At 46.4% G+C, this 22,679-nt stretch overlaps 1 protein-coding gene across 2 annotated transcripts in view; it reads left to right on the top strand.

The window, feature by feature from the left end:
* Positions 1–215: 215 nt before the first annotated feature.
* TRIM67 (tripartite motif containing 67) overlaps positions 216–22,679 on the top strand; it is a 55,138-nt gene continuing 32,674 nt past the window's right edge. For both annotated transcript variants that reach the window (XM_043477168.1, XM_043477167.1), the window contains exon 1: positions 216–2,235. In XM_043477168.1, the coding sequence (XP_043333103.1) occupies positions 1,195–2,235 (1,041 nt within the window). In that variant the 5' untranslated portion in view covers positions 216–1,194. The remainder of the gene's footprint in view (positions 2,236–22,679) is intronic.

Raw genomic sequence — 22,679 nt, 5'->3', positions numbered from 1 at the left:
TAAACAACTGGCTTTCTAGGACCCTGTTTTTACCCTTTTATGGTGGCGGGTGGGAGTAAGGGGGAATGGGCGGGGGAGATGATGGCAGGGACGGGACGGGACGGGTCGTCGTACTAATTCAAGATGCAATTTCCAGCCGAATAATAGATTGTTATTAACAATGATCCTCTCTGCGAACCCTTAAAATTGTCCCTTGCCTCCCCTAGCAGCAAGAGGCGAGTCCTCATTCGCCGAGCAGACTCCGCCTCCCTCCTCCTCCCCTCCTCCCCATCACTACTCTCGGCTCTGGAAATTACAACTCCTGGGCGCGCGGCGTCGGGAGGAGGCTGCGCGGGGAGGGAGAGGAGAGGGGATTCCCGAGCCAGCCGGGCGCTCGCCCTCCGCCCGCTGGTTGCAGCGTCGCGCGGCCAAGGTCAGAGGCGCCGCAGGAGCAGAGGCTGCGAACCGAAGCGGCGGGTCAATCCTGCCCTCGGGGAGAGAGAGCCCCAGGGAGCGCTCGGCCGGCGGCAGCAGCGGCCGGAGAGGGAGGTGAGAGAAGGTCTCCAGGCCCGCACGGCCGCCGGAGGTAGTCGCTGGCGCGGAGACCCGGCAGGTGGAGGCCGCTGGGACCAGAGAAGCTCGAGAGGCACCTTTGGTTCCCGGGCTCTGTCCGTCACCTCGTGGTGCTGAACCCAGCCCCAAGGCCAAGCTGCCTGCTCGCCCGCCTTCTCACAGATCTCCCGGACTAGGGGCGGGGCGAGGGCAAAGGGGGCCGCTGGAACCTGGAACCGAGGGGCTGAAACGGGAGAGCTAGCGATCCGCAACCCAGCAGCTGGTCCTGATGTGGAGAGGAGACTCCCGCTGCTGCCGGCGGCGGCGCTAGTGCTGACTCATCACCTAAAGCATCTCGCAGGCCACGGGCGAGGGCAGCCGAACGGCCCCGGACTCTGGCCGCAGGTTGAAGCCTCTGGTGCAGGAGCCTCGCGGGCAGGTGGTGAGAACCCTCTTTTACCTCTTCCCTCTCACCTAATCGTCTATGGGCGGTGGCCCCAGGACACAGAGAGGGGCGTGCCCACGGGTTGCAAAGTAGTCTTGCCCGTGTGATGCTCCCTCCTCCCATCTCATTGGTGCTAACCTCACTTATTCTCCTCTACCCTTCTCCGGAGCTTGGGCCATTCCACCTTTCACCCTGAGCAGTTCTCCGCCGGCGCAGCGATGGAGGAGGAGCTGAAGTGCCCAGTGTGCGGCTCCCTGTTTCGGGAGCCCATCATCTTGCCGTGTTCCCACAATGTCTGCCTGCCTTGTGCCCGTACCATCGCGGTGCAGACCCCGGACGGTGAGCAACACCTGCCCCCGCCGCTTCTGCACTCTCGGGGCTCGGCGCTGTCCGCAAGCTCCGCCGCCGCGCCCGCTCTAGACCAGGAGGCGGCTGCTGGCCCGGCGTGCAGCGGCGCGGGCGGAAGCGCAGCTGGCGGCCTGGGCGGCGGTGCGGGAGGCGGCAGCGACCACGCGGACAAGCTGAGCTTGTACAGTGAGACAGACAGCGGTTATGGCTCTTACACCCCGAGCCTCAAGTCCCCAAACGGGGTTCGCGTGCTGCCCATGGTGCCGGCGCCTCCCGGCTCCTCCGCCGCCGCTGCTCGGGGCGCCGCCTGCTCCTCGCTGTCCTCGTCCTCAAGCTCCATCACGTGTCCGCAGTGCCACCGCAGCGCCTCCCTGGACCACCGCGGCCTGCGCGGCTTCCAGCGCAACCGACTGCTGGAGGCTATCGTGCAGCGGTATCAGCAGGGCCGCGGGGCGGCGCCGGGGGTGTCCGCAGCGGCGGCGGTGGCCATCTGCCAGTTGTGCGACCGCACCCCGCCGGAGCCGGCCGCTACGCTCTGCGAGCAGTGTGACGTGCTCTACTGCGCTGCCTGTCAGCTCAAGTGCCATCCGTCCCGGGGACCCTTTGCTAAGCATCGCCTGGTGCAGCCGCCGCCGCCGCCCGCGCCCTCCGAGGTCGCCTCCGGGTCCCCGGGCGCTGTCCAGGGCGCCTCCAGCGGAAGTGGCGGCTGCAAGAGCCCTGGAGCCGCCGCAGCCGGAGCGGCGGGGGGCAGCACCGCCCGCAAGTACCCTACGTGCCCCGAACACGAGATGGAGAACTACAGCATGTACTGCTTAAGCTGCCGAACCCCGGTGTGCTATCTGTGCCTGGAGGAAGGCCGGCACAGCAAGCACGAGGTGAAGCCGCTGGGGGCCATGTGGAAACAGCACAAGGTGAGCGCCGCCGGGCGGGGCACGCGGACCTCGGGTGCAAAGAAAAGGGTGCCCCCTCCCGTTGGCTAAATGAACTCCAAGTACTCTGAGCTGGTGCTGGAAATGGGAAGGGAATGGAAAGATGACATACTAGGTCCCCTCCCCCTTGAGGCTGTTTTGAGTCTCCCCAAAAGTCATCCAGAATGCAGAAGCAGATCGCAGGACTCTTTCACTCCCAAAGTTGACTAATAAGTTACATTGATGACCCCTCTGGATTTATGGCACCTGGATTTATAGAGACACTTTCTCTTACTGGGACTCTGGGTGATGGAAGTGTGGCAGGGTTGCAGAGTAAGCTCTTAGGAAGACAGCGAGGCACACTCATCTTCAGGCTGCTTTAAGCCATCTTCCCAGGGACTTGCCTGGGGATGCCACCTCCCTAGTGGGAAGGAACAGCCTCTAACAGGCAACTCGCATACACTTGTGGCTGCCAGTGTATCTTCATATCTGACACAGAAGGAGAAAAGCCTTCAAAATCAGGTGAGGCCCTTGATCAGATCCCAAGGCAGGAGTAAGGTCAGTTTTCCTAACAAACATTCACCTTAATTTCCTAATCAAAGGCCAGGCTGAGCAACTGGACTCACTGCTAAGGTCAGTGATCCAGGTTCCTTGTTCAAAGATTTCAACTGCAAATTTGTATGTTTATCATTCAACGTCCTCTTTCCAATAAACTCTTGCCCCGCAGAGAAGCAGGAGGACTCCAAAGAGCCCAACAGGAAGTATGTATTCTGATAGAGGAGGGAAAACACAGGGAAATAGGGCAACTTGCCGTGTTTCTCTCTTCATATCATCCACCTGGAAACAGACAAAAAGAAGAGCCCGGGTGGGAGAGAAGAAGGGGCCAACCGTTTATACTATAGGTTTATTACATACAGTTGCTATACAATTTCTGCTACAGTCTGCCAGTTATTTCTGTAACTCAACATTTTCAAAGAGAAAAAATGAGGAACACTTCAGAAATCCACCTTGGAGAGAGAAATCTGCATTATAGGCCAGAAAAGAGAAATCTGGAGTCAAATCTCTAATTCTAGAGCAGTGATTCTCATTTGGGAACAATTTCACTCTCCTTCTAGGACATTGCTGATGTCTGGAGACAGTTTTGGTTGTCACACTGAGGAATTTGCTCCTGGCATCTGGGTTAGAGGCCAAGAAGCTGCTAAATAGCCTACAGTGCACAGACAACCTCCATCAAAACAATAACCCATAAAAATATCAATGCTGTCTGTGGACTTGAAAATATTCACAATCTAAAAGTTGAGAGTTATGTTTTATTCAGTGGAAATTTTTAGGACTTCATGTCCAGGAGGCAGCAGCTCAAGAAACCCTGAGAGAACTGCTCCAAGGAGGTGATGGGAGGAGCCAGGTTATAGAGAAATTTTGCAAACAAGTGCAAGTCTGGATATAAAAAGATTATCATTAATTAAAGAAAACCAGATAACCCAAGGTGAGGAATTTAGGGCTTTTCTATATATGGAAAGATGCAAGAGTCTGGGCTCACTGAAATCATTCCTTTGATATGCACCTAGCTATTGGGGGCCAATTTCCTGTGTTTTCTTCACATCTTTAGTTTCCTCAGGGCTCACCATAGGGAGTGGCTGCAGCGATGGCTACTGGATGGCTGGTATTCTTTCCTTCCTGAGTCCCCTCGGAGTTCACCAGCTCACCATCCATGGCGGCTGCAGTTGCTGGGGACTGTGACATCTTTGTGTGTTGAAATATTCTATTTCTCATGTCTCTGAGAGAAACCATGTTGTAAGTTACACAGACCTAGATCCAACTCTCAGGGTTCATAATTCACTTGCTATAAACATTTAGGCACAATGTTAAACCCACTGAATAATGTCTAACTCAGATAATTGTTGTTAGGTTAAGTATAATACTGTATGTTTACCCTCTAGCACAGTACCTAACTCACAGTAACCAGTTATTATTATTATTATTATTATTATTATTATTATTATTATTATGGGCTTTCCTGGTGGCTCGCATGGTAAGGAATCTGCTTGCAATGCAGGAGATCCAGGTTTGCTCCCTGGCTTGTGAAGATCCCCTGGAGAAGGGAATGGCTACCCACTCCAGTATTCTTGCCTGGAGAATTCCAAGGAGGAGTCTGGCAGGCTACAATCCATGGGGTCACAAAGAGTCAGACATGGCTGGCCAAATTATAGTCCTAATCCTTAAAAGCCCTAAGCTTGCAGAAAGCTACAGGGCAACAGCATAAAGCTCTTATTTTGACCACAGTGACTTGGTAATCTGGAGAAAACATGAACTGGTAGCATGTTGAGTCCTAAAATAGCTTTGAGCTAAGTGAGAATGTCCGCTCCAGTGAGTTGTTGTTCGTGTGACATTTTGTTGCATATCACTTCATGGTGATTGTAGCTGCCTTGCTTATTTTATCTTTCAAGTGAAGAGACATTGTTTTACAAATAAAGAAATCTTCTGCAAAGAGGTTGTAATCAATTATCAAGACAAGGTTCACATTCAGATTTACAAGCTGGTAAATTTTCACAGCTTAGATAGCTAGAACTAATTTCAGATGTTGCCACCCAAATTTTTGGCTTAGTGTAGAGTGGAAACCAAAATGAGTTGAGGTGAATCTGCAATCTTAAAAGATTAAGTCTCTTATCTGGAAAAGTGAGTTGGATAACAAGCAATGGTTTCAAGAACCAAGATCATGCAGGGAAAACACTGGTCATCTTGATTTGGTGTCAACAGCAGTTTTACAACATTCCTATCTGAAAAAAATATGAAAAGAATACATGATATTTGCTCACTAGAGTGGGACAGTTATCTGTGGAAAACACACCTATGCAGAATCTAAGTGTCTCAATTTAATATCACTTCTTCAGGGAGCTAAGACATACTCCTAGGTAAAGAAAGAATTCTATGAGATACTTTTGTGAAAACTTCTTTTCAAGATTGAGAAGAAGTCCTGCCATCCTCTTTCACCAGGTGCTGTTTTTCTATGGAATGGGAAATCATTACATGCTCCTTATCATCTCACTAGGGGTTGGAAATCTAAAGAAAAGATAACAGAGGGAGCCCTGGTGGAAAGTTTGATCTTGCTTTGTGAGCAGGCATCTAGACCACCATTTTGAGCTGTGAAGGTGGCTACTTTTGTTTGTTTGTTTTTAAGATCATTTTTATCATGTGGAGCATTTTTAAAGTCATTATTTGTTACAATATTGCTTCTGTTTTATGTTTTGGTTTTTTGGCCCTGAGGCACATAGGATCCCAGACCAGGGATCAAACCCCATGCTCTGGAAGGCAAAGTCTTAATCACTGGACTGCCAGGAAAGTCCCTAGAGGACTACTTTTGAAAGATACACTCAATTTCACACCCCCACCATGGCTGTTTGAGTTCTTTAGTAAAACTTATTAAAGTCTCTGGATTTTGTTGTCATCGTCGTCGCTGTCATAGTCTGAAAATCCCAGGAGCCATGACGATCTTGGTACACTACCAGAACTAGAATCAGGACAGAAATATTTCTCTAATATCCCTTTGGGAAGCCTTAATCAAAGCTTTAATTCCTCTCTAGTGCGACTGGAGCTTGCCATCTAATTAGTGATTCTTAGGCAAAGAGACATGTAAGTGACAGTGAAATCTATTTTGAAACAAGGTCGATTATCACCTCTCAAAACCAGTGTAAACACTTCAGGTCTTGGTCAAACACATTTTTAAATGATTCTCCAGGAAGAGGCTTAATCATTTCAAAGAATCTGATGTGAAGAAGCAATACAGTGCAAAAGATAGGACAAAGAAGGGAGGCTTTCCATGATAGCTTCTGTCTTTTTGCTATTGGGTGGAATTCTAATTCTCCTGAAACTAGGAGAGGGTCACTGTGGGATGAGCCTCTTCCTAGTGTGACATGTCGCAGAATATCAGCAGCCACTGTTATTCCTGCTGAGTGAAGGACTCTGAATTAAAATGGGTACAAGTTGATTCTTGAACTGAGGTAGGGACTGCTGGATAAGCCCTTCTTCAGAAGTCCTTTGAGAACCATGGACAATAGAGGAGAATCAAAAAAATCTCATTGTACCCCAGGACTACTGTTCCCAAGGAGTCAACATTTCACAAAAGCAAAGGAGACAGTAAGGTCTGAAAATCACAGGAAAGACAGGACTTCAGGTTACTGCCATGTCCCAAGGATCTGCCAGGCTCCTCAGCAGCCTGGTCCTACCTTATTTTTGCAGAAGAGATAAAGAATGGGATTTAAACTTTAAAGCCTCAGAGGAAAGACTTTCTCCATTAAAAGATAACACATAAATGACAAAAGCAGAACATGTAATCATAATTGTATATGATCATAAATATATTTATTCGAATATTTGTAGTACATTATAACACAGGGAACAAATGCTCTTTGTTAAGCATTAGAATTACAGGTGTAGAGATATAGAAATTAAATATCATCCCCAATTTCAATTTGCTGAGAAAAATAAATTCTAACATTTTGGAGTTTTTTTCTTCTAGAATTCTATTATATATTTATTTTATAATTGTCTTTTTTTTTCTTTAACAATACAATATGAATATCTTTCCTGTCAATTAATGTACATCATTTTGGATGGCTGCATGTTATTCCATTGTAAGGATGTATCCACACCCTTATGCTGGACTTTATCTACGTGTTTTCAGTCTGATAGGAACATTTTTCAAGTTAAATCTATGCCTATATCCTTAATAATCACCTTAAGTTAAATTTCTAAACATGGAGCTGCTATATCAAAGGAGATATGGCTTTCAGACATCTGATTAATGTTGACAAATTGCTTTCCATAAAGTTCATACCTATCTTTTCTCCCAATAGCAAAATTATATTAAAAATTTTAAATTCATGTTGACAAGGACCATGGAGGAAAACAACTAGATGGATTGTCTTGTTTCTAGTAACCGTTGTTTGCTATTTTCATTACATTATTATTAGAACTATTTTTAAAGAGGATCACAGTATCTAGATTTTTATAACTACCTGTCTGCCCTCAAAAACTGGTTTAATATGCATAACTATTGCTTAAATATGTGCATGTGTGCTAAGTCACTTCAGTAGTGCCCAACTTTGTAACCCTATGGACCATAGCCCACCAGGCTCCTCTGTCCATGGGATTCTCCAGGCAAGAATACTGGAGTGGATTGCCACGTCCTTCTCCAAGGGATCTTCCCAACCCAGGGATCGAACCCGAGCCTCTTAGGTCTCCTGCATCAGCAGGCAGATTCTTTTCCAGTAGCACCACCTATCCCCTCTTGAATTAAGGCCCATGAAAAGATCAAGTCTTCAGGGCCCATCTAAGGCATTTTTGAGTGGGATTGAAAGGGGGGAAAAGAGATTTAGGTAAATAGAAGTGTTTGGCAAAAAATCTTCTGGGAGGTCTGAAGTTTCCAGCTTTCTGGCTAATTACTGCAAGCTGAGAGTTACTTAACAGAAATCTCTCAGGGCTGTCAGAGCATGTAGCATGGAAATATACACAATCTGAGTGGAAACGCGGATTGTTGGAAATGTTGAATCTTTCACCAACTCTGGAGCTCTGGGAAATGAATTGCATAGGCTGGCCTGTGTTCCACCAGTCCCAGACTGGCTAAGAACCAATGGCAAAACTGCTTAGACACCTGGGAACACGAGCTGACTCTGATAAGCAGAGGCTGCATCGTCTTCTGAAGCCACCCTCTGTGTTAACATCACCGCTGTCTTTAAAGCTACCAGCGCTGTACCTGCCTCATGCTTGGATTTAATTCCAGGCAGGTCAGTAATTCAGGATCAGCTGTTAGAAAGAACCCCTGTGTTACAAGCTTTGAAGTATCTTCTCTCCTCATCATTCCATACATCTGAAAAACAAAAAGTGTGTTTGAGAAAAAGCAAGAATCCATAAACTTGAATTGCTTTCTCTTCTCTTTGAAGACTATTTATGGAGGATAGGGGTTCAGGAGAATTGAGAAGGACCTTAGAGACTGTGAAAGGACAACCCCAGATTACTACAGAAGAATGTGTTTCCTAGTGTAGTACTTGTGGTCACTCCATGGCTAAGGTATTCTTTTTTCAGCCTGCAGTGGGATGTCCTGTATCTGGATCTATATTGGTGGAGACAGGAGCTTGCTTGTAGATGCCAGTGAGATAGATTGTTTTAGAAAGGAGAGATCTCCTAATCTCTGAGACGGATTAGAGGGGCTGACATGTTGGCATACAGCCTGTTTCTGTAAGTAAAGTTTTCCTAGGACACAGCCATCCTCATTTGCTTACATTCTGCCCATGGCTTCTTTGGGCTTTGGTTGCTTTTGGTAGAGTTAGGTAGTTGCAACCAGAGATCTATAGCCTGCAAAGCCAAAAATATTTACTGTCTGGCTCTTTATGGGGGGCGGGGGGAAGTGCCAACTTCTAGACTCAGACCTCATGACTCAAAGAGTGGTCTGCAGAGCAGCAGCGGCACTGGGAGCTTGCTGGAAATGTGGAATCTTGAGACCCGCCTCAGCCACTGACTCATGATTTGAATTCAGCAACATCCCTAGTTGATCCAGACAGATGTTAAAGTTTGAGAAGCCCTGATGGGAATACTTTGGGGGCTCAAGGGCGCTGGGCCCAACGCCCTTGTGCACATCATCTGAGAAGCAGTGCGAAGGGGACTCTAGGGGGGCTGAGAGGTCTGAACCAGTTTGAACCCTGGGAATCTTCAAACTCATCAGATTCTGGGTGCTAGGAGGGAGGCAGTGTGGTGCTCAAAAACCGCCTGAGCCAGAGGTAGGCAGGGAGCTCTGAGGGTGGCGGTGCTGTCTGAGCCCTCCTGAGCCAGAGCATAGGTGGCTCATGAGAAGGGAGCTTCAGACAGATGCTCTTCACTGCTTTCCCGGTCTGAACAGAAACACTGCTGTTTATGTATCTGGGTTTCCTTTGGGTTTGTGTCTCAGTCCTTCTATAAGGAAGCAAACAGGGTGCTTTATCCACTCTTTAGGCAGTTTTGAAGGGCCTGCCCAGAGACTGAGGGAGGTTGGAACTCTCAGAACCATGAAACCCAAAGGAGCAGGAGAAAATCCAGGCAGATATTGTGGGGCTGTCATGAATTCACTCCTCCCTGCTTAGAATTTCCATTTTCCAGGGAAGGCTGTTTCCTAGCAGAGATTGTAACTCCAGCCTCCTCCTTTGCAGATGAGGAACAGCGAGGTTGAGGGGATTGTCACAATTGCACAGCAATTTGTGAACTGATTCTGTAAAATGATGATCAAGTTTCCTCCTTTGTCCCTTTCGATTGACTACAAAAATGTAACAGAATACTTTGTGTATCTGAACAAAAACAGGTGGCCTATGGCATCCCCTAAAGAGTCATTAGGAATGGGAAAAAATAAAGGGTTGGCAGACACCCAATCTAGAAAGTGGAGCGGCGCGTGGGGCACAACCCCGCCCTCATTTGACTGCAATGGGTTACAGAAAAGGGAGATAAAAGGGTGAGAAGGAGACAGTGCATCTTCTTTAGAACAAATAGGATAAAAGAATTTGAGTGCTGGAGGAAACTTAAAAGATCAAATAGCTCTGTCTCTTCATTTTTCATGTGGCTACGGAAGGAAGAAGTGGTTTGCAGGAAAGAGAGAATAGGGAAGGATCCACAAGAGACAGGAACTGGTGAGGTGGGGGAGTCTAAATGACAGGTATAAGAGACTGGAATCTGGACCCCTCCAGCACTCATCCAGCAGGAGAATCTGGGCCTTGGTCACATGGCATCTGAAAAACATGTCCAGACGGTGCATCGTTTTAAAAAATAGGTCAAGGTTGTGTTAGGAAATTTAGGCAAATAATTTTACTTGTCCAGTCTCCAAATTCTTCCTTATAATTTGATATCTATATATTCTGGGTGATATCTATAAAACCAGAAAACCAATAAAATATGAATAATCAGAAATGACAGTCCTCTTTGAAGCAGAGAATTGTGGCTAACATCACTCCGTAAGTCACGTGTTATCAAATGTCTGGCTACCTCTCAGCCGAGCTGTGTACCCACATGACTAAAAGTCATCTCTAGCACTCACTGAGGATAACTTAAAAGTTGATGACGCCTCTTGACCTGTAATTCCTTCCTCTGAACCTAAGCCACTAATACGTATTTATTCTTCAAATTACCTAATTGCTTATTCAATCAACACTGAAATCTTCAATGCCAGCATCATGCCAGGGACCACTGTAAGCACCAAGGCCATGGAAGGGCACGTTTTTTCCTCCCAAGAGCAGAGATCTAGTCACAGGAGAGAGAAAATCAACATGTGCATAAACAAGTAAATACACTGAATAAATTTCTGATAACAATAAGTACTAAGATGGAAGTAAAAAATGTGATAAAAGGCAGTTAGGCAGACTTGTTCATGGGGAAAGTTGGAAAAAGCAAGATTTGAAGACTGGCTGAGAAGTAACCAGCCCAGCACAGTTCTGAAGACAGCTCACTTCACAGGGAAAGCAAGACCCAAGAACCTTTAGAGTACATGAAAAAGTGGATAAGTGGCAGGAGCAGATACAGACAGGATCCAGAGGGTGCGGGGAACATATGTGATTTCATGTTAAATGCAAAGGGAGATGATTGGGGGACTTTAAGCTGAGGAGTGATGTTTATTTTTTTAAAGATTTGTCTTACTGCAGTTGGAAAATGTGTGGTAGGGGGATAAGAGCAGAGGAAGGAAGACCACTTAGAGGCAATGGGAGTCACTTGGACCATAAATATGGACTTGAACTAGGAGGAAGGCAGCAGAAATGGGGAGAAGTTATTTTTGTTTGTTTGTACTTGGTCTTCATTGCCGCACATGGGCTGTCTCTAGTTGTGACGAGCGGGGGCTCCTCTCTAGTTGTGGCGTGCAGGCTTCTCATTGTGGCGGCTTCTCTTGTTGTGGAGCACAGGCTCCAGGAGCATGGCCTCTAGGAGCATGGGCTTCAGTAGTTGAGGTGCAGTGGGCTTAGCAGTTGTGGTGCATGGGCTTAGTTGCCCCACAGCATGTGGAATCGTCCCTGACTAGGGATCAAACCTATGTCCCCTGCATTGGCAGGTAGATTCTTAACCACTGGACCACCAGGAAAGTCCAGAAATGGAAAGAAGTTTATGCATTCACATGCTGCTTGGAAAAGACCCTGTTGCTGGGAAAGATTGAAGGCAGGAAGAGAAGGGGATGACCAGAGGATGAGATGGTTGGATGGCATCATTGACTCGATGGACATAAGTTTGAGCAAGCTCTGGGAGATGGTGAAGGACAGGAAAGCCGGGCGTGCTACAGTCTGTGGGTTGCAAAGAGTCGGACATATCTGAGTGACTGAACGGAATGCTGCTTAGTATTCTCTGAGCTTCTTTGATTCATGGTTTGATGTCTTTTACTATTTTTGGAAAATTCTCATCTATTCTCTTCAGATTATTCATTTGCTCTGCTCTCTGCCTCTCTCTCTTACTGCTGGTATTCCAATTACATGTATGTTACACTGTTTGATATTGTTCCACAGTTCTTGAATGCTCTGTTCTTTTCCCTTTAATCATTCTTTTTGTCTCTGTGTTACAGTTTCATTAGTTTCTATTGATCTCTCTTTAAGTTCGCTGATTCTTTCCTAGGCTGTGTCAAGTCAACAGATGAGTCCCTTTTCATCTTTCCTCCGCATCTTCTCAGTTGTCCTGCCTTTCCCCAGCTGTAGGAAGCCTTGAATGACCTGGACCCATGGCTGTCTCCTGCACCTTCTCCAGGAGGATTGGCGTTTTTCTTTTCCCTGTCTTCAGCCCCGTGGGGTCTGCACTTTGCTTGGGGAGGTAGGGGAAAGGGACAGGTTTTGCTGTTTGTCCCCAGTGGCTTAAGGTTTTTATTTGGAAGGAGATAAGGGTCCTGGTAGGGCTTTGTATTTTCCTGTGGTGACTGTCATGTCTCTCCTTCAAGCCAGCTCTGAACTACAGAAGTCTCCCTTTTAAAATCTAATAGATCCCTTAGATTATGCAAATAGTCAGATTTCACTTTTCTTTTTGGTTGCCAAAATGCTTAGAGCCAAATATTTGGTGTGTACACAATAGATACAATTTGGTGTGAAATTTATGTTATAAATTTTGAACCTCATTTCCAGCTCCATTTTATTCTGCATCCTTTGTTTTTCTTTAAGTAATAAGATCTTGAATTCTATAAACTCTTGAAAGCTGTCTTAAATCCTCTTTGAACTAAATAGATTAATAAATAATCAAGCAAGTGGCTTGCTTGAATAAAGCAAAAAAGAAAAGGAAACTTCAGAAAATATTGTTAAGAAAGTCCTCTACTTTTGAACAGTGCCCAGTCACTGTTACAAAAGCAAAATACTGTTTTAAAATGTTCAGAACAAGAAATAAGGACCCTCCCAGGCACTGGGATGCATGACTGCTCCCTTCTCCCTTTCAGTCCCTTACACTAAAGAAACTCCAGAATGACTATGCCTGGTCTTGACTGCAGGATCATTCGTCCTGTTTTACAACTTTCCTGTGAATATTACCACATATCTCAGCTTGTTTGGAGGGTGTGATTATCACCTCTCAAATTGGCTTCCTGTACAAGTATTTGCAGCTTATTCCTAATGAATATTTGTCTTCCACGTAGTTCAGCAGGGTTCCACTCCTGTAGCTTGTTTGGAGGGGCAGATGCTCAGAGGGGAGGTCAGGGCCCATTAAGGCCAGAAGACCTCACTGAGGGGCTGTCAGGAACATGAAAGATTTGAGATTTTAGCCTGTGTCCAAGCTCACACATGCATTTGCCACAGTTCATGGATGTGGACAGGAGGCGTGAAACTCCTGGGTGAGAACTGAAGACACTTTATTACTCACAGCAGTAGCAACACTTAGAGTATCAGCATGTTTGTGCCATTTCCGTGAGCCCAGTTCCCCCAAGGTGATGTGAAGATAGCCAGATGACGTCGGCACACACAGTAAATTGCCTTACAGAAGAGAAACATGAGCTTAGGGAAGCTGGATCTTTGGTAAAAGGCATTAGGCACAGGGCTCTTTACTCCAGAGGGAGACAGTAAGTCCAGTTTCCGAGGTCGTTGTCTATGCAAACATCCTTGGAAGGACCGCCCAGGACAAAGAGCGATCTGTGCCTCACTGACAATACTCGGAGAGACACAGGAGAGCAAAATTATCTTCCAACAGGAAGATTAAATCAAAATTCAGGTAGTTCCTCAAGTGATCTCTGCTTGCATGCATTGTGGGTAACTTCTCCAATCTCCTCCGGTTCTCAGAACTCCTTGTTTCACTCGGGGTGCACAGACTTCAGGGTTTTTCTGGGTGCTGTGATAGTGATGCTGGTAGTGAAGGTGGTGGCGATGGTGGTGGAATGTCTGTGGTGCGGTCATGAGTGTGAGTATAGTTAGGGTGACTTTCATTCCTGGGTGCATTTGTGTCTCCCCCAGCATGGGAGGACAAACACCATCTCACAGCTTCGTATTACGCAGCTGAAACACTCCATTGGATAGGCATTCACTGGGCACCTACGTAACCCACAGGCTGCGCTGAGGGTTGTGGATACCCTTGAAACAGGCTACAGGGAGCTCACAGTCAACTGAAGGAGAGGATAATTTTACTCCCGTGTAATATTTGTACAACTGATATTAAAAAGTGGAAGAAGTGCCATATTTGTCATGTGAATAAACTGATGAGAGAAGAGGAGGGGAAAGGCAGTTAATTTTGCCTGGAGATTGGGAAGGGGAAGGGTAGCAAGTGGGAGATTGAGGAGAAAATGGTGTTTGAGCTACAGTCATGAATGATGAGTAGGAGTTTTTTCAGCAGGGAAAGAAAAAGTGAAAGTGTTAGTCACGTCCGATTCTTTGCATCCCCATGGACTGTAGACCTCCAGGCTCCTCAGTCCCTGAAATTCTCCAGGCAAGATTACTGGAGTGGGTCACCATGCCCTTCTCCAGGGGATCCTCCCTACCCAGGGATTGAAAGGAGAGACTTAAATATACAACATTGTGTGAGGTGTTAAGAAAGATATTGAAAGCCAAGTTCCTACTTTCAAACGCCAGGGATGAACATATATTCACACACGAGGGACACTGACAACTATGACACCACTTCTGATAAAAGTGACGGAACTTAAATTACCCACACAGCATCTGAGACTCAGAAAACGTTCTGGATCTCGAGACAGTGATGAGAGAATGATGGGATAAATGGATTCCAGAAGTGGCATTTAAGGGGATAGCTACTTTGGGAGCCTAAGAAAGATTAGCTCTTGGCTTCATTTAAATTTCAGTGAAGACTAGAGATAGCCTGGCTATAATTCTTCTGAAGGTTCTTGTAAATTTTCATTTTTTTCCCTGGGTTGTTGTATTTGTCCAGTTTGCTAGTAAAACTTGGCAGCAAAAACCTTTTGAGCATCTCAATTAGCTTTGCTGAGTTAAGAGGAGAGAGGGGGCAAAAAAAAAGGAAGTGAGGAAACTGAGAGAAAAGACTTGCAGGAGCAAGGCGGCAGTGAAAGGAACTTGGGAAAAGGTTGATAAGGGAGTCGATTTTGCAATGGTCATTAGTTTTAGTTTTTTAGACGGACAGAAGGGCCCGTCTCTCCACTTGTGCACAAGAAGTCAAGAACAGCGCCAGAACACAGATGTGTCATTGTGCTCAGTCACTGAGTCAGGCCAGGCTTTTTGCGACCCCGTGGACTGTGGCCCACCAGGCTCCTCTGCCCATGGGATTCTCCAGGCAAGAATACGAGAGCAGGTTTCCGTTTCCTACTACAGGGGGTCTTCCCAACCCAGGGATCAAACCCGAGTTTCTTGTGTCTCCTGCATTGGTAGACGGGTTCTTTACCACTAGTGCCACCTGGGAAGCCCAGAGTGCAGATAATTGGCACTAAACCCTAAGTGTACATGGGTGCAGAGCAGAGTCAGATCAACAGCAGATGTCAGGGTAGGCTGCACAGAGGGGATTGGAGCTGAGTTGGGTTTCAAAGTGTTGGGAGGATTTGGAGATGTGAAAGGAAGGAGGAATCCAAATGGAAAGGAGAGTGTTCTCTTTTTTTATATAATTTGACCATGGATAGTGAAAGTCTCTCAGTAATGTCCAACTCTTTGTGACCCTATGGACTGTAGCCTGCCAGGCTCCTTTGTCCATGGGATTCTTCAGGCAAAAATACTGGAGTGGGTTGCCATTCCCTGTTCCAGGGGATCTTCCCGACCCAGGGATCAAACCTGGGTCTCCTGCTTGTAGGCAGATTCTTTACTGTCTGAGCCTCCAGAGAAGCCTGACCATGAATAGAAAACTCTAAGATAAGTCCTCATCAGACATGATTGTCCCCAAGACCATTCTATTATGGTTGCCAGTGACTGGGGCTGGCCTGATCCCAATGAAGAGGTAGTTTGGGTTATAGGTGACTTAAAAAAAAAAAAAAAAATCACCTGGCTTTGCCCTGTGAATGGCCTTAGTACAAGGACAAAGTTAGAATTCTGGCCCAGGGGTTTGTGCACCCACCATCCTGTCCCAGGCTGGTATGCTACCACTGGAACATGATCTGAATTACTCTTCAGTCTCTGGCCCTTCTTCAGGCAAGCACAAGCTTGCTGTGCCCTGGTCTACTTGTCTACCATCTGGGTTTTCTCAGAGTCTCCAAGACGCTCATCCTCATGTGCTAAACAGCTTTAAATGTAAAATCCCACCTAACTGGACTTTTCTTATTTACACCTGTCAGTGCTATTTTGTGGGTGACAGAGACTTACCAGTTCTCTTTATTTAATCAACTTCATACATCACATACATGGGCTTCCCAGCTGGCTCAGTGGGTAAAGAATCCAACCACAATGCAGGAGACACAGAAGACGCGGGTTTGATTGCTGGGTCAGGAAGATCCCCTGGAGAAGGAAACGACTACACACTCCAGTATTCCAAGGACAGCAGAGCCTGGCAGGCTACAGTCCCTGGGGTCACAAAGAGTTGAAAACAGCTTAGCAACTCAGTTCACTTCAGTCACTCAGTCGTGTCAGACTCTTTGCGACCCCATGGACTACAGCACACCAGGCCTCCCTGTCCATCACCAACTCCCAGAGCCTACTCAAACTCATGTCCATTGAGTTGGTGATGCCATCCAACCATCTCGTCCTCTGTCGTCCTCTTCTCCTTCTGCCTTCAATCTTTCCCAGCATCAGGGTCTTTTCAAATGAGTCAGTTCTTTGCATAAAGTGGCCAAAGTATTGGAGTTTCAGCTTCAGCATCAGTCCTTCCAATGAATAGTCAGAACTGATCTCCTTTAGGAAATTTCCTGGTTGGATCTTCATGAAGTCCAAGGGACTCTCAAGAGTCTTCTCCAACACCACAGTTCAAAAGTATCAATTCTTTGGCACTCAGCTTTCTTTATAGTGCAACTCTCACATCCATACATGATTACTAGAAAAACCACAGCCTTGACTAGATGGACCTTTGTTGGCAAAGTAATGTCTCTGCTTTGAACAACAACAATATATCACACACATAAACAATGCTGTATTTGGGACATCTTGGCAGCAAGGGCTATGTCTTGCTCCTTTTGTACCCCCAGTACCCAGAAGGGAAGTTGGCACCCAGGAGGCCACAGAAACATCTATTTAATATGTGAATGGTGACTCAACACCAAAATGTGTTCTAATATCAACACAGTAAATGACTGTTTCTGTGGGGTCCCTTTTAGCTTCATGGTAACTCTTGAAACAGTGTGATTCATGCAGGAGGGGCAGTCCAGGCAACAGTGTGGAAATGAGGGCAGGAAGAATTATGCATTTTTCTTGGCTCCGATGGAGAGAGCCATTTTCATTCATTAGCATGGCACACCCTTCCCCCATTATATTTGCTAGTGGTTTTGGAAACAATCCATTGATCTCATGGGATGACAGAAGCTAGCTAGAAATGTGGATGAGACGTTTCCCAAATGTTAGCTCTTACATCTTGTCCAGAGAACAGATTGAGTCTGTTTACTAGACTGTCATTCCTGAACTCTTTAGTGCTCCAGAAGTAGCAGAAACAGAATAAATAAAGTTTGTTGTGTTTTTTTAAATATTTTTTCTTTTTAAAATTGTATTTATTTACTTATTTTTGGCTGCACTGGATCTTCACCGCTGCATGCGGGTTTTCTCTAGTTGCAGTGAGTGGGGACTGCTCTCTAGTTGCAGTACATGTGCTTCTCACTGAAGTGGCTTCTCTTGTGGAGCATGGGCTCTAGAGCATGAGGGCTTCAGCAGTTGCAGCTCACAGGCTCTAGAGCTCAGGCTTAGTATTTGTAGCCCACAGGCTTAGTTGCCCCAAAGCATATGGTTTCTTCCCAGACCAGGAATCGAAAACAAGTCCCCTGCATTGACAGGCAGATTCTTTTTTTTTTTTTTTTTTTTTTAAATAATACTTGTTTTTATTTATTCCTTTGACTGTGTTGGGTCTTAGTTGCAGCATGTGGGATCTACTTCCCTGACCAGGGATCGAACCCTGGGCCCCCTGCATTGGGAGCATGGAGCCTTAGCCACTGGACCACCAGGGAAGTCCCGACAGGCAGATTCTTAACCTCTAGACCCCCAGGAAAGCCATGAAGTTTTGTTTTAGAGATAACTATCCTAAAACTCTACCACTTTCCAGGGAATGAGATCATGCATTTTAAGCAGTACACACCTCACAGTAAGTGCTAGGAAAAGAAGAGCCAATGCCACCATCATGATCATGATCATTGTGAGTGTCAAGGTCAAACACAGTGGGTAAGAGGGGACTGTTTCAGGGTCCAAGATCTTGCAGAGGTCTGAGAAGCAGCCATCACCCTAATGACACAGTTGTCCCCTTGGTGGGGCCCTTTCACCACACTACATGAATGGGTGCTAGAGAGATGATCTATTCTAGTACTGCCTGGACCAACCTTCTGGTCCTCACTGACTGAGGGAAGGATATGGGTTGAAATCAAAAGCTCTGGGTTCAGTTTAGGGCTGTGTCTTGAGATAAGTTTCTTAAAGTCTCTCAGCTTCAGTTTTCACACTTGAAAGGTGTGAGGATGAAGTGAGACGAAGTAAAGGTACCCATGGTGGCTTCGGGACGCTCAGTCCATTGTAGCCCCTGCTTCTTTCCCAAAGGTACAAGCAACTTGGCCATGTCCCCTCTTCTCTAAAAAACTTAAAGCCCATGTTATGGTCTAGAGAGAGAGTATGTGTAGTATGATTCCATTCAGTGATTATTTAGGCTTCCCTGGTGATTCCAATGGTAAAGAATCTACCTGCAATGCAGGAGACCCAAGTTTGATCCCTGGGTCAGGAAGATCCCCTGGAGAAGGGAATAGAAACCCACTCCAGTAGTCTTGCCTGGAGAATCCCATGGACAGAGGAGCCTGGTGGGCTACAGTCCATGAGGTCGAAAAGAGTCAGACACATCTGAGCAATTAACACTTTCACTTTCAATGAATATATATGTAAAAACATTTTTTAGATCTCCTGGAGGGGGAAATGGCAGCCCACTCCAGTATGCTTGCCTGGAGAATCCCACTGACGGAGGAGCCTGGCGGGCTACCAACAGTCCATGGGGTAGCAAAAGGTTAGACATGACTGGAGCTACTTAGCATGCCTGTTAGAATAGGGGGAAATATACTAGTTTGCTAGGGCTACCGTAACGAATTATCACAAACTGGATGGCTTAACACAGTCAAAATTTCTTGTCTCACAGCTCAGAAGACTGGAAGTCAGAGATCAGAGTGTCACAGGACCAGGGTCCCTCTGAAGGCTCTGGGAAGGGTTGATCCAGGCCTCTCTCCTGACTTCAGGCAGCTCCTTGACTTGTGGCTGCGTAACTCCAATCTTCCTGCTGTGGGTCTATGTCCAGATTCCCCATTTTCGTTTTTAATTAATTGATTAATTAATTTTGGACTGCACTGGGTCTTCATTGCTGTGCGTGGGCTTTCTCTAGTTGTGGGGGGTTGCTCTTTGTTGCAGTGCTCAAGCGTCTCACTGCAGTGCTTCTCTTATTGGGGAGCATGGGCTCTAGATTGAGGGATCAGTGGTTGTGGCACATGGGCTTAGAGGCCTGGAACATGTGAAATCTTCCCATACCAGGGACCGAACCTGTGTCCTCTGCATTGGCAGGCAGATTTTTAACCACTGGACCACCAGGGAAATCTTCCTTTTTCTAAAGACTTCAGCTCTATGGGATAAGGGGCCACGCTACCCCACTACAACCTCATCTTAACTGAGTACACCTGCAGTGACCCTCTGTATCATATTTGGTGGCACTGAGGATCAGGACAGTGAAAACCTGTTTTAAGTTACTAACCAGGCAGAGGGAGCCAGTTGTCTCCTCATGAAAAAAAAGTGGAAGTGTTAGTCACTAAGTCGTGTCCGACTCTTTGCAACCCCATGAACTATAGTGCACCAGGCTCCTCTGTCCATGGAATTCTCCAGGCAAGAATACTGGAGTGGGTTGTCATTTCCTCCTCCAGGGGATCTTCCTAACCCAGGGATCAAACCTTGCATTACAGGCAAATTCTTTACCATCTGAGCCACCAGGGAAGTTGTCTCCCCATACCCCATAAAAATATTTGGTCAGGCTGAATTTGAATTATTTTCTAGCAGAGACTAGGCACCTTAAGGCAAGTGGGAGTTCAGATCCTTGTGGTGGGTCAGGGGGAATGAAGGCTTTGAGGTGGGAGAGGGGCTGCGGGTGTTCGGAGGCAGTGAGGACCCTGTAGACTCTGGGCAGGAGCTGGGTGCAGGAGAGAAGGGCTTTCAAAGGGAGCCGCGTCATCCTTGCGGCTTTCCTCTGAGCCTTCGTGATGATCACCAAAATTGATTATATTGAAAATATTAGCCATCCAGGGTTATCATAAGCAATGGTATTGTTGCGTCAAGACACTGTTCTGAAGTTTAAATGTCCTGAGTCAGAGGACATCTAGGGAAAGAGCATGTGACTGTTTTCAGTTGTAAAATTGCTTAACTGCTCAGGGTAGAAATTTCAAATGAGACCTTAGTAACATGAATTTTTTAGTGAAAATAACCCTATTGTTTTTTCAATTACATAAGATGATACTCATTTTTAAATATTTAGGCAATACAGACAAGATGCAAAGAAAAATGTGAGAATTCATGTGTACTCCTAAAATTCTTACATGTGTGATACACTCACATATATATAATGACCTTAATAGTGACCACATAAGCCACATGCATAATTACATACATATGTATGCCACATATGTAAATTTTTAATAAATGAAATCTTCTTACATGTGCATTTGGTACAATGTTTTTCTTTCCACTAAACAATTTTTACAGTGATTGTTCTATGTCAATATAGAAACATGTTCCCCTTTTAATGGATGCTGAGTATTTGTGTATATTGATGAGGCATCATTGATTTAATCATTACGCCTGGATATTTAACATTGTGTATGAATTTTTACTATTTTGAAATTTTATTTATTTATCTTTTGCTGGGTCTGCATGGCTGTCTCACTACAGTGGCTTCTCTTGTTGTGGAGCTCAGGCTCTAGGGAGTGAGGGCTTCGGTAGTTGCAGCTCACAGGCTCTAGAGCTCAGCTCAGTAATTGTGGCACATGGGCTTAATTGCCCCAAAGCACATGGAATCTTCCTGGATCAGGGATTGAAACTGTGTTCCTTGTATTGGCAGGTGGGTTCTTAACCGCTGGACCACCAGGGAAGCCCTGAAAGTCTGTTGTAGAGACAACTATCCTAAAACTCTACGCTTGCCAGGGAATGAGATCATGCACTTGAACTTCAGTAGTTGCAGTGCGTGGGCTCAATAGTTGTGGCACAAGGGTTTAGTGGCCCTGAGGCAGGTGGGATCTTCCCAGACCAGGGGTCGAACCCACGCCCCTGTATAACCACTGAACAACCAGGGAAGCCCTGAGCTGAGTTTTGGATGATGAGGGTGGGCAAAACAAGAGGGAGACCACATCAGACAGTGTACAGGGATGCATGACGGAGCAAGACAGAGCAGCCTGGCAGGTGTGCTGAGGTCGTCTCCGTCTGGCTGCTGGCCTTGCCCGTTAACTCCAACATGAACTGACAAGCCTGTGTCCCTAGGGGGACATAGAATTTCCAGTTAATCTGGGTCTGCTTTCTGCACACGTGAGCTCTTGAGGGTCGTTTGGCACTAAACGACCCTCTTACCAGAATAGGAAGTGACCGTGTGCCCAGGGGTACATGTAGTGATGTAGCGAGTCCCCATCAGGCCTGCCTCTTCTTATTTTTGACCTCACCAGCATTAAGGCCTAGCCAAGGAAGTTTGGTTGGTGGCTCTGACAAATCAGTGTTGGCAGCTTGAAGATACCTGTTGACACGTTGAACTGCTCCCCCTGAAAGCCTGGGGCAGGAGCTCATCGAGAACTCCTAAGCTGTCAGCATTTTGGGGAGTTGGACTCTGAAGCTGAGCTGTGGTTGGGAAGGAGAAACAGTTCCCAACATGCCCATCTCCACAGGGACTGAACTTACCCAAGTATAGCATGAATCGCTGATTGCAGCAAAGCTATCTTTGTGTTTGTTTGACCTCCCAGCCAGTTAGACTGACTTCTTGTGAGCAAAGGAAACCAACGATGGCTCAGTTGGACTGAAGAAGATTTATTGGAAAAATTACACTTTTTCCTGAGCACTCACAGAATCCAAGGGAGCTTTGAGAGCCAGATTCAAAGTCATGACAGGGGCTACCCACAGCACTGCATGTGCGGCTGCCTGTGCCCTCCACACTGGCAAGCAGCCGTTCACTTAAGCCCACAGCAGCATCACAAGCTTCCTACTGCCACTATCCCCCTCTATACGGCGGAGGAAAACAGGAGCAGGAAGAGATTAAACAGTTCACCCAAGGACTCAGAGGCTGTGAGTTGGAATCCATACCTGGCGTTTTGATTCCAAAGTCTTCCTCAAAACCTAAGACACGGGAGCTACAAGAATGGTCTACTTGGAGGAGTCTGGTCAGGGGACTTCTGCAAGTAGAATTGCAATTCTCAATCTTCTTAGCACCGGGGACTGGTTTTGAGGAAGACAGTTTTCCCATGAATCAGGGTCAGGAAGGATAGTTTCTGGATGATTCAAGCACATTACATTTCTCATGCACTTCATTGTTGTTCAGCCTCTAAGTTGTGCCCAACTCCTTGTGGCCCTATGGACTGCAGCATGCCAGGCTTCTCTGTCCTTCACTGTCTCAGAGCTTGCACAAATTCATGGCCATTAAATTGGTGACACTGTCTAGCCATCTCATCCTCTGCTGCCTCCTTCTCCTTTTGCCTTCCATGCTTTTCCAGCAACAGGATCTTTTCCAAGTAGTCAGCTCTTTGTAACAGGTGGCCAAAGTATTACAGCTGCAGCATCAGTCCCTCCAATGAATATTCAGGGTTGATTTCCTTTAGGATTAACTGGTTTGATTTCCTTGCTGTCTAAGGGACTCTCAAGAGTCTTCTCCAGTACCACAATTCAAAACCTTCAATTCTTTGGTGCTCAGCCTTCTTTATG

This window comes from Cervus canadensis, chromosome 8 (genome assembly GCF_019320065.1).
Source record: "Cervus canadensis isolate Bull #8, Minnesota chromosome 8, ASM1932006v1, whole genome shotgun sequence".
Classification (NCBI taxonomy): Eukaryota; Metazoa; Chordata; class Mammalia; order Artiodactyla; family Cervidae; genus Cervus; species Cervus canadensis.
Note: the sequence above shows the minus strand (reverse complement) of the source record. Positions and strands in the feature narration are given on the sequence as shown.